This window comes from Periplaneta americana, chromosome 15 (genome assembly GCF_040183065.1).
Source record: "Periplaneta americana isolate PAMFEO1 chromosome 15, P.americana_PAMFEO1_priV1, whole genome shotgun sequence".
Taxonomy (NCBI): Eukaryota; Metazoa; Arthropoda; class Insecta; order Blattodea; family Blattidae; genus Periplaneta; species Periplaneta americana.
In genome coordinates, this window is record NC_091131.1 from 9,981,111 (window position 1) to 9,993,931 (window position 12,821).

Below are 12,821 nucleotides of genomic sequence, written 5' to 3' on the forward strand. Positions count from 1 at the left end.
AGATGTCCACATTGACCTTGCTAGGCCATAAGAACCTACAGAGATAACATTGAAATAAAATTAGACATTGGAAAACGAGATGACAAATTGTATTGATTTGAATATTATTTACAATTAACGCTAATTATTATAGTAACAGAACATAACCTTCTGCGACAGTATTGGGTTTCCAGCCTCCGTGACTTTTCGCTAATTCTCTTTCGATTGCATATCCGAGAATAATCGATACTTGCGGTTTTATAACGGTAGAAAGCTGACCAGTCATTGGCTGAACAGTTGTAACCTGAGTCGTCATTGGCTGAAAGACCTGACCTTTAATGAGTAGGTGTACTTTAATGACATGCATTAAAGGTCTGCTACCAGGTGTATAATTACTACATTTCGGCATGGTCGAGCATAAACGTTATTACGCATTTTGTGATTAAGCGCATGGTTAATTAGACAATTAGGTTGAAAGTTGCGTAGTTTGGCAACACCGCATCGCCGGCTCACCTACGAAAACACATACGCCCTCAGTTCAGATAGCATTCTCATTTCTCTCCCTTAGTTACTGCAACAGGGTTGCCAGACTTCCTAATGACAGGAAATTTATATTTAATTTGCAAAAAAAACTGTCCATTTTATTTGAACTCTGCAAGGGGATAAATCACTCCTTATCAGTTATTCTAATGATAAGAGTATAATCAGAATCGCTACTTATCCAGTAAAACAGTGTTAACATTTACTGGAAACTTTTTTTTTCTGAGAAAAGTATTTTTCTGGGACTATCATTGGTATTAGAATTTTTGTTGTAATCTACTCAAGGATTATTCGTAAGCTATTAAAATCTGTACTTCCACCCTGTGTAATTTTAGGGCGTTATTATAAATCAGTGGTTCCCACTCTTGCTCTACAGCACTTCGACGAAGGAGAGCACAATCAACCAAATGATATACCTACTTCCCGACCATGTTTAGGTCGCGACCCATAGATTAAGAATTCTTGATTTAGAGGCATGAATCACTGTCAGACACATTAAGTCTAATGTTGACAAATATATTTATGTATTGATTTACTTATTTATGTATTTATTTTTGTTTTTATTTATTTGTTTAGTTATATTATATTATATTATATTATGAAAAAGTGTGTTGATAACGGATGTACTCGAATTAGAAAGTTTTTAATTTGTTGTGGGAGCTCTTGAATCTCAGGAGGAACAACTTTTACAACAGCGCAACATAATCTGCTTGCCTCATTACCCAATTTTTTTGCATTGCATTTATTGCATATATATTTTATGTATTTTAACGCGATTCAATTGAGCATAGTTAAAATTTGAATTATAAAATAATGGATTGCTAAGCTAACGTACTATTACTGCATACTAAATCAATACACTCTCGTTGTTCGTTAATTCTCTGAGATAAAAATGAATATGTCCATAAACATTATTATAAGAAATACAGGAAATGAATATACAGAATAACCTATCAAGTTTTCTGTGCATAAGATGCTATTTTAATCTTACCTGTCCTCAATTCACTCACAAGTTACTGTAATAACATTATAGCATTATGTCCATCCAGAGAAACTACACTTTCCAATGATGAAATAATAATTAATTATACAAATCGGTTAATTTAGCTTCTGATATTACTTCATACAAACACAGAAACATTGTCTGTAGGCTATGTTTCATAGCTTTCGATTGTTGTGTCCAAGGTCCCTTATAGACGAAGTCATTTGTTTTTTTATTTCAATACACCGCCTTAGATGGCAGTTATTTTAATTTTAAAACTCATTTATCTCATTAAATATCAGTCCTATCAAAATTTTTCAGAGAATAAAACTTATCAGAAATCATTTTTAAAGAAACTTTTATTATGTAATATATTTCACAAAAATCGATAATAAGCGAGATATGTCGATTTATTTAATTCAGGCCCCCTTACAACCCCCCTTTTAAATAACTTATTTTGAATGCCATATAGCCTATAATCTAAGTTACAACGAACTTAATTTATATTCCAATTTTCATCGAAATCGGTTCAGCCATTATCGCGTGAAAAGGTAACAAACATACAGACAGACAGACAGACATACAAACAAAAATTTCAAAAAAGCGATTTTCGGTTTCAGGGTGGTTAATTATATATGTTAGGACCAATTATTTTTGGAAAATCGAAAATTACCAGAAAAATTTCGGCTACAGATTTATTATTAGTATAGATTATATTATATTATATTATATTATATTATATTATATTATATTATATTATATTATATTATATTATATTATATTATATTATATTATATTATATTATATTATATTATATTATATTATATTATATTATATTGCAAAGAAATCACTATCATATGAAGTGAAATTTGTCATATTATTAAAACTTAAATTCTTACAGATGTAATTATTTTCCGAAGTAAAAAATACGAACTGCTGAAGGTTTTTGTCTGCTGTGACAGATACTCATAGAATGTAAAATAAACAACAAAACCCTACAGCTATCAAACATAAATTTTCTTTTACGACCAGCAACCGAAAGTCCAGAAAATATGTATCTCCATTATCAGAGAGACAAATAACAAAATAAAAGACACACGCAAATCACAACCCAGACACAAGTGTCCAAGTCAGATGTTGCCTCATATTGGAATAGCGTTGGATCTCACACCTCTGTCATATCTTACGTCAATAAAATTTGTCTCTCTTGTTAGATTCAATTTCCTCAGATCACACGCAAGACTGGGATCTTGTAAAAGAGTAAACAATCCCCGCTATCTGCTACACGCTGTTAATTTCAGAGCATTCATTCATCTAATTGGATGCTGTCAGGAAACTCTAGTAAAATCTGATCCCGGAGGAAACAACTTAGCCAGCTTGTTTGTACAAATCCAGCGTCTTTCAGCTTACAAAGATACTTCCTCCGACTCTCAGAATTTGATTAACTTTTTCCTCCTTGCGAGAGTAAATACATGGTGCAAATGTAAGCACGAACGTGATGCTGTTGAGAGTTGAACGTCCAAGAATTATTTTAAGGTGCAAACAGTTTTTATTTTATGCTTATATTATGAACCATAGGTTTTTAGATACAATTTTATTTGCAGATGACCAAGTTCTAATCTGTAGGTCAGAGGATAATTTACAAAAAGCCATATACCAATTAAATGTTCTAAGTAAAAAGTACGCATTAAACATCTCCACAGCCAAAACAAAAGTTCTAGCATTCCAAGGGTCCAATACGGTCAGGGCTAAAATCATTTTAGAAGGAAAAATGATGGAACAAGTAAACAATTTTTAATTACTTAGGCTGCAGTGTATCATACATTAAAAATGATGATGTAATAAAAAAAGATTAATAAATTTAACTATATATGTGGAACAATAAAAAGAAACCTCAAACAAACTAGGAAAGAAACGAAATTAAAATTTTATAAAGTAATGGCAGTGCCCATGTTGCTATATGGCTCGGAATGTTGGACATTAAGAAAAAATGAAGAGAGAAAAATAGAGGCCGCCGAAATGCGATTCCTAAGGAGTATAGCTGGCTACACTTTGTTAGACAACAGGAGAAATGATGGCATAAGAAAGGAATTAGGCATCTTTAAACTAACAGAGAAGATACACCAATATAGAGCTAAGTGGAGGGAACATGTGGAAAGAATGGAAGAATACCCCATTCCAAAACTGCTATTAGATTACAGACCAACAGGCAAAAGAAACATTGGCAGACCAAAGAAAAGATGGACTCAACAAATGTTTAATGCATGAGACCGGAACAAGCCTTTAGAGGCTTAAACCTTGACGACGATGATGATGATGATGATGATGATGATGATGATGATGATGATTGTGAAGCATGAATACAAAGTGTTGTGAAGTCATAAAAATATCCACTTCAACATTTTTTACGGAAATATACACATTCTAGAGGCCGTACCTTTGGTGAAATGAAATTCGTGATTTCGGTGTTAAATCTGCCACTATTTTGGTGGATATTTCGTGAAATATCTTGTCAATTCGGTAGGTATTTCTTCAAATAAGTTACCAATTAATCGTGTTTTATTACTTTTCTTGTTTACAGAAGGTTCACAAATACTACATACGCTTCTTTAGGGCCTATCCCTCTCTAGGTATCTTTCGCCTATTGTTCTTAAATAAATACAAAATGAATAGCTGTTATGTTACCGTATTTGTTAAGGTGCGTGCGTATTTGTTTGTTTTCCGCACAGAACCAATACGCGGTAAGTGTGAAATACCACATTCAGTATTCCCAACGTAACACACATAACAATTTCCCTCTTCTTACCGCTTAAGCGCCATATTCATTTTACTGTTTTAGGCTTTTAACATATTATTTTTAGAGACGTTTAACATAGTAATAATTATAAATTGGAAACTTACCACTGCAATTTCACCTAAATTGTACTGTTAATTATTGTTTTTAAATATTTGCAAAAATTAAGTAAAGTCTACTACTCCACGAAACTTATTGCATTCCTGATACAAGTAACATTAAGGAAGAAGTGAAAAAATCTACAAGATTCCAGATGCTGATGTTATTACTGCAATATGTTATATAAATAATATTGTTAAAATATTAAAATGAAAAATAAATCATTACATAACCTTACCGTTTGTTTTAAGTTCGCATTTATAGACTAGGGGGGGGGGGAGACAGATGTATATCACGGCCTGCTGGAGTATAGTAAACACAGAAAACATTTTACAGCAACAATGTTGAAGAAAGATATTTTGGTGTTCCGAAGTTGGCGTCATTAAACAGAAACCAACATGGAGATTTTATTGCAACTAATTAGAAATTCGTCTTTCAGGTATGTAATAAACGATCTTGGCACAAAATAATGTACGATACACGAACGGTATGTTTGTTTTCATGTTCTCGGAAATTAAAAAAGCTCAACTACGTTTCGCTTTTTCAATCTTTTCCTCGACCATGAAAACGTCAACATACCGCTCTTGTAACGTATATTACTATTGTGTAGCCTCTTGTTTTTACATTTAAAGTATCTTCTGCAAAGCAGGCATAACGCTGAATTATCTCATGTGATATGGTACTGATTATTGAATCTGAATGTAACTCCAAAACATAGGATACATTAAATCTCTAGACATGATTAAAAATTACAAATTTAGCTGAAATTAATTCGGTTTATCCAGATGTAAAGGACATAACAGAACACCCGATTCTTCCTAATACGACATTCATCATTGAGTGTGTAAGTCCCACCAAAACGTCCGATATATTGAAATCTGAGACATGGTTCAAAATCTCAAATTAATAACGTTTGTGTTACGAACTGCATCGCTTCCCTCACCCTCTCTGACTACGAGTCGCTGACTTTTGCCAGTAGACCTAACATTTGATGAGAATGCAGGTCATCCACCCGCTATGCATGATGCCGCTGCCTGTCCTTTGGATTTATGTCTGCCGCTACTCACAAAGATGAAGCGGGCCACTACTATGGCTTTCATAAAGGTCAGGAAGGGATGGCTTGGTGTTTCGTCTCCTGGCAACGGAGTCAGACATTAGAAGATCGCCACGCCGGCCGCTTTTATATATTTACTAGTGGCTTGTGCAGAAAATGCTGCAAATTAAGTTCTTTAGACGTTCAAATAAAAATGTTTCAGATTTATTTTCAATGAAGAATACTTGTCTTTTTGATAGTTATTTGTTTCCATAATAATGAAACATACTCCCTCTGAATGGATTTTTTTAGGCCAAATACTTTCTCTTGAACCTATCCAACTTCAGTTTTTGAGTTTCAACGCGAAAACGCAAGCATCAATGTCAGGACGATAGCAGTAGCTAGTTCAGATCATTGTGGATTGTAGGCAAAAGTTAAAAATAATGTCAGGTTTGCTAAGCTTTCGAACAATAGCATTTTCGTATAGCTGCTGCATGTAGAACTTGAAATGTAGAGCGTAAAATCATTTTATCCTACTAAGAGATCTTGCTGAAATGATCTGGAAACTACAAAATTTTCTAGGCCTCTTATTTTATCAGTAAATAATACCTTTTGATCTTTCCTTAGGAACTGTAATTTTTGCGCTCTGTCGAGCCAATACTGAAGACAATGTCACATATCAATATCTACAGTACACCGCCATTAGGTATATGAAAAAGACCCAACCCCACTGGGCTAAAAAGTATTTGATTTTTAATAACAATATTATTATCTTACTTAGGTTTTGTAGTTATATATAGCAGCCACTCAGTAAATTATAGAAATCAAGATCTAAATTAAGATATTCTCTACATTTACTTACATAACCTCAAAACGTTTCACTTTCATGTCATCAATATAGCATCAATATTATGTACAATTAATGAAAAATAGATGCATCATGATATTAACTATAATAATATTTAATTTCTAATGGTAATAATGTCATCAAACCACCTCAAGTTTCGTAGATTTGAATATCCAATACACAGCTGTACTCAGAAAATTGTTATACACTGCAGAATCAGTTTTTAATAACAAATTGAATTGAGCTCTAAATATGTCGGCAATCCTGCAGGTCATGGCCTTCGTGTAATAGTCTATTGTTTATTGTAGTTTGTGTTTTGTTCTGAAATTCAATCAAGTCGGCCGTGATTCGATAAAATTAGTTCTCAAAACTGACAACAGATGGATTTTGGAAAATAGGAAAATTATGTAGGAAAATTGACATTTCACTGAAAACTACTACTTTTCCGAAAAACTATGGGTTCCAAGCTTCAAAATGAGGGGCCATTTATTAAAATCCGTTCAGCCGTTTTCCCGTAATTTCCATTACCAGTTCAAATTATATATATAGATTCACGTTATTACAGAGCTTCTACAAAAGAACCTTCCGGTTTCGAACACGTGTAATTTACGTTCTAGGAATCTAAGGTGCATGAAAATATCATCAATGGAAAGAGAAACTCAAAAAGTTTAGTTGTGGCAACATTGTTTTCCTATAGTCCCGTCGCTGTTATTTCCGGCAGCCAAACACGTTGCAGGTCGGCTACATTTAAACGTGTGCGTCTTGTGATTCGCTCCTGATAACGTTATGCATCTCCTAAGGCTCGATAAATACTTAATATAATAGCCCGCCATTTTGGCTCTTTCGTTGGCGTTCGCAGAAAGCACACGAGGACGTTATTTGCCGCTCACTTATTTGCTACCTCGTCTGGTAGCTCGGCAACGGAAGACCAAAAATGGCGAACGATACTACCTACCTAGACTTTATAGAGCCTTCACTTCTTAAGGCGTAAACAAAAGGAGGAGTCACGCCGGGAATAACAGCGTCGCGACTATAGTTGGTAACACTGCGTCACAACAGCGCATATAAACAAATTTTGAACATTTTTTAGACGAAATGGCTGCTACAGAGGACAGAAAAGCTTTTTGTGTGCTTGATTTTCATGTGAACCAGTCGGTTATTAATGTGCAACGGTATTACCGAACAAAGTTTGGTGCAGTTCCACGCAGTGAACCTATAATCCGTAAATGGTACCTACACTGATTTTAAGGCAAGATTCTTCGCAAGCGGTTGCGATTTCATACTTTACTTACACAAATCTGAAAGGAAACCTTGCATTGGAAGAATGACATAATTTGAAATACACAATCAGTCTTACTAATAAACCGTGTATAGTTTTTATACTAGACTTATACAGAGTTGAGACAGAAAACGTTACTAATAAACCATGCAGAAGCGATGGACGTATAAACAGGCTGTAACTATACAATGGGAATTGCTTTGCAGTAGTTATATACATGAAACCCCTTGTTTAAGCGTTGCATATAGAAAAAAAAAATGGCCGCACCTCTAACAGCTGTTCGTATCGACTGTCATTTTATGATGATGGTTGCCTAGTAACCAAAGAAGAACAAACCAAAGAGCACAGAATAATTAGAATAATATTACTGTAGCTTGTACTCTTTGACCGAAATATAGTATGGTAATCGATTAGAGCCAGTTGTACTATCGATACTTAACACGCCACACTAGATCGCTCTACCGGATGCAATAGAGAACCTCAGATATTCTATTATCTTTCGTAACGAAGTAATGACGAAACTATGACGTGGCTGTGTAACAGTTGTACTGTTATACGCGACGTATGTAGTGATTATTAGTAAGGAATTTACACACGACTTATAAACGAGCTACTCATTGTATAAGTCTAAGACAGTTAAACGTCTGTATATAGAGTTTTTATTAGTAAGACCGAATAAATATAGTAGGCCTACATCGCATAAGCAGTTTTACTGACGGTTTGGTGCAAAGCAGGGAACATTGCATTTCTGACATACTTTTACAGTTTTATTGCCACAAACCTTGCATCTCCGGCTTTGTTGCTGGGCTATAATTAGGTGGCCAGAATGAACCTTCCTCTGATGTTCTTTGATGGTATCGAGGGAAAGAGCTCGTCCTCCATCCTTTGGAGAAGTGCCATACTTCAGAAGTATTGCTTGCGTTACTTCGGGGCGGAATGCGAGTGCATTCAAAGACTTTCCATATGATCGACTGAGAAGTCAAGCATTGTTCATACACACATCTAATAATCACAAAACTATTGGTAAGTACCATTTTTGCACGTATAGCGCTACGTAGATCAGAAATATTGTGATCCATGATATCTACTCTAGTCCACACCTGTGGAGTTACGGTTAGCGCGTCTGGCCGCGAAACCAGGTTCGATTCCCGGTCGGGGCAAGTTACCTGGTTGAGGTTTTTTTCCGGGGTTTTCCCTCAACCCAATATGAGCAAATGCTGGATAACTTTCGGTGCTGGACCCCGGACTCATTTCACCGGCATTATCACCTTCATCTCATTCAGACGCTAAATAACCTTAGATGTTGATAAAGCGTCGTAAAATAACCTACTAAAATAAAAAATATCTACTTTATTCATACATAATTGTGTTCATGAAAAACATAAGGATGACGAACTTTGATTTTCTGCGTCGATGGAATTGATGACAGTGAAATTTTATTTGGCTAGTTTAGACCTAGTGTTCACCATAGATTACTTGACATTCGCCGTGTTGTCACATATTTTTCGAGTGGCATCCTCACAATTATAAGTGGATTTTAAATAATTGGTTTCCCATATATTCAGAAACCACATTATCATCATTAAACAGCTTGTGTACAAAGATTTCAATTATTTAAAAAAGCACTATAACTACTACATTTCATAAGATTTTTATGCTCGTTTCTGCTCAAGGAGAAATAATTTTCACTGTGACTGTTTTGAGATGAGTAATGACAAATTTCCAGTTATCTGACCTTTGTTTAATGAAGTGTATGCGTTGTAACTTATATTTTTTTCTTTCCGCAAACTAAAACTAAACATAAGACATTATCTGGCTCCTGATGAAGTTGTCTAAATTGAATTTGGCCCCCGAGAGGTATTAAGTTGGCCAACCCTGGTTTAAAGAATGGAATTTCCAACTGTGTTGTGCTCTGGCTTGGAATTGAAGTGCCTTGCGGAGCGAGAGCAGCTCTGGCCGACTAACTGGAGCCGCTCTCATGCCCGGCCCTGCTCTAGCACGACAAATGCTAGAGAAAACAAAAGTGTCAATAATGTGCTGAAATAAAACTGTTTTCTGTATCATTCATTTCCTTGTTGCAGGTGTTGGTGAAGTTACACCTATGCCCTGCGCACACACCAGTTTGGCTTGACCTAGAACTGTCCACAAGAAGGTCAGTCAATATGGGGACCAACAACAACAATGAAGCAGGGGGTAGTGATAACATGGACGCCAGCGTGTCCAACAGCCCCATCCAGAACTTCTTCAGCGGCAGCAGCGTGCTCGTCACCGGGGCAACGGGCTTCGTGGGCAAGGCCCTCGTCGAGAAGCTGCTGCGATCCTGCCCGGACCTCAGAACTATCTACCTTCTCATCCGCCCCAAGCGGGGACTCGACGTGCAGACTAGACATAAGGAGCTCCTCAAAAATCCTGTAAGATATTAATAAGGTGTTGTGTGTATGAAGACAACGAACGGAACTATTTTTTCATGCGTAGACCAATTAGCTAGATGCGTAAGCGTGCAACTCCCAGGAAGGAGGGGTGAGATGGGTGAGAAACCCCTTACGTTCAGCCTTCAAAGACCGGAGATGTCAAGAGGAAAGGGTGATATGTATGTGAAAGCCTACGGATAGCTTTTCAGGTCGGAAGAGATGACTTACAGATGTACCTAACGGTCACCAGATATCGAGACTGTCCTATAATTAAGGTTCGGATTTCTGTGGCCAAAAAACTGTGGAAACATGCATGCAGTTATGCCCTAAAATACCAAAATATGACATAAAATCTGGAAATGTGACGTAAAAGGAATTAAATATTATCTAAAATTACTTTTTTATTCACCATTCTACAAAATCGTTTTTGTGAATATTAACTCCTTGTATTGGCTATAGCGGGCAGTTCAGCCTAGAAAAATATAAGAAAAGATGGATGAAAATGTTCAAGATCTATCTTCTGTGTGACTAATTCTTTTTTTATTGATTTATTTATTTACTTATTTAATTATTTATTTTATTTATTTGTTTATTTTACTTATTTCTTTATTTATTTACTTATTTATTTACTTATTTAAACTGTTGTAATATGAGAAAAAATATTTTTGTAATACGAGAAAAAATATCTTTTTCTATATTTTTGGTCAAATTATGATGCAAAAATATGGTAAAATATATTATATGACCAATAAACACCGTGTAATCGTGTTCAGGAAAACTAGCAATGTGTTTAATTTAATTTAACTTTATAAAAAGAGACCAGGATAAAAATATGACGTCATAGAAATCCGAGCCCTACTTATAATACAAATTCGACCTCATTAAATAGGTCAGCCCTGCTGAATTGCAATCCTTCGAGTTTTAGCGTCTATCGTCATGGACCGGTGCATTTTACAGGGCATCAGTATTGTCGTCATCTGTATCCGACATCATCCAAACTCGTATTCCTTACACTGAAACCATATTTGTTATTAATAATATGAAATGAAGAGAAAAGTAAACTGAAATGTAACTGCTGGTAGAATGACAGTTGTAACGGAGAGAATTCAGAAGAAACCCTCATCCCTCATGTTATATTTATTTTTTTTTAATGTCACGTGGCTCGAAAACACTATGCCCATAGTATGACCCCCACAGTATATACGTTACGTTATATACGTCCTAAATTACGTTATTTGCATTCAGTCAATTGCTTCATCATTAACCGTCATAGAAATTTACTATAACATAATTCGAGAGCAAGGCTCATTCACGATGAAAATTAAACATAACGTAAGCGTTAACTTAAAAATGTAAACGTTACGGTAAAATCAAGAACACTCACGATGGGAACATAAACATAAGCGCAAAGATACTTGGTAACCATAGAAACATAACAACGACGTCATTTCCTCATATTCTGACATATTGTAAATTTTATTAGTAACACAATGTAATTTATTCGTCACAACAATAATTCCTTTCTACAATTCACCTTAAACGCTCTCGTCAACAATTGGATCTTCACTCAACACAGTATTCGTTATAGCACTCCACCGACGACAATGACAATTTACTTGGACCATTACGCACAACAATGAACTGTTAATCTTAACTAATATTTACAAAGCACTATTTACAAATCAGAACTATCAGTTCTCAGTTCACAGTTCTTCTATCTCAGTCACTCGAGTTCACAGTATCTCGAACCACAGACCTTCAGAGACAGTTCACTGTACTCGAACTCGGGTCCCTCTAACTGCGGTCCACTGCACTCGAACTCAGGTCCCTCCAACTGCGATCCACTGCACTCGAACTCAGGCCTTTGGATGCTGACGCAGATGCGGACGCACACTCGAGTCGAACTCCGGTACACAAGACTGGCTTGCTTGCTCTGGCTTTCTCACTGACTGGCTGACTAATCAACTGAAAACTGCTGTCGTTCCTTCGCGTCCGTAATTTATAACCACAGCGACGTAACCTCGAAGGTTCCACGCGTCTCTAGAGATGGCACTCCAGAAAAAGCCAGAGCCCTCTCCTCTCTACCAGCACCAGATGCGCGCGCACTCTCGCTCCACTCTCTCGCCGCGTTGGACCTTTCCCCTCTTCGCCGCACGCCATTCCTCCGTGCTCCGCGCGATCTGCTTTCTTGCGGGACGCTGGTCGTGAGTTCGAATCTCATGTCGCTGTCACAATATATTTCAGCGCTCCACGATTGTGTACTCTTTGCAAATCACGTAAACATGAGTATGAAAGTTTGGAATTTGTAAACCTTCATCACAGTCTAGTATATACAGTCACGAAGCTTGAGTTGTTGAGGTTACTAGGAACAATAGACTGTGCCGGTACTATTTCACATTGCCTGTAATGAAGCGATACTAGCGATCCTAGTGGTTAGCAACTATCTTTGGATGCATATTCCCTACTTATTGAGCTTCGTGACTGTATATACTAGCGTGTGCTTTCATGTTAACGTCTAACGCCGATGTTATTGTCAGTGTTTATATGAATAATTGTGAATGATCCCATTTGGTAAACTGGGGGCAAACTTCTGTGTTTATGTTATAGTTATGTTTAATTTTCATTGTGAATGGGCCTTGAAACTAACGTAACTACAATCGATGTTTTATCGACAACAAAGTTCTTAACAGGCAATACGCTTATTTCTTATGAACTATACAATCATGTTTTGCCGTTACGAATTGTATTATATACAAGACTGTTTGGAACTGAGTTACGATTTTTTGTTACCAAATAGAAGAACGAATAATATCGATTGATGTAAAGACCTATAAATGTAAATTTTTGTAGTTACGTA

At 36.0% G+C, this 12,821-nt stretch overlaps 1 protein-coding gene across 3 annotated transcripts in view; it reads left to right on the forward strand.

Annotated features, from left to right (window-relative positions):
* LOC138714622 (putative fatty acyl-CoA reductase CG5065) overlaps positions 1-12,821 on the forward strand; it is a 181,734-nt gene that overhangs the window by 133,081 nt on the left and 35,832 nt on the right. For all 3 annotated transcript variants that reach the window (XM_069846654.1, XM_069846653.1, XM_069846652.1), the window contains exon 2: positions 9,635-9,964. In XM_069846654.1, the coding sequence (XP_069702755.1) occupies positions 9,716-9,964 (249 nt within the window). In that variant the 5' untranslated portion in view covers positions 9,635-9,715. The remainder of the gene's footprint in view (positions 1-9,634; positions 9,965-12,821) is intronic.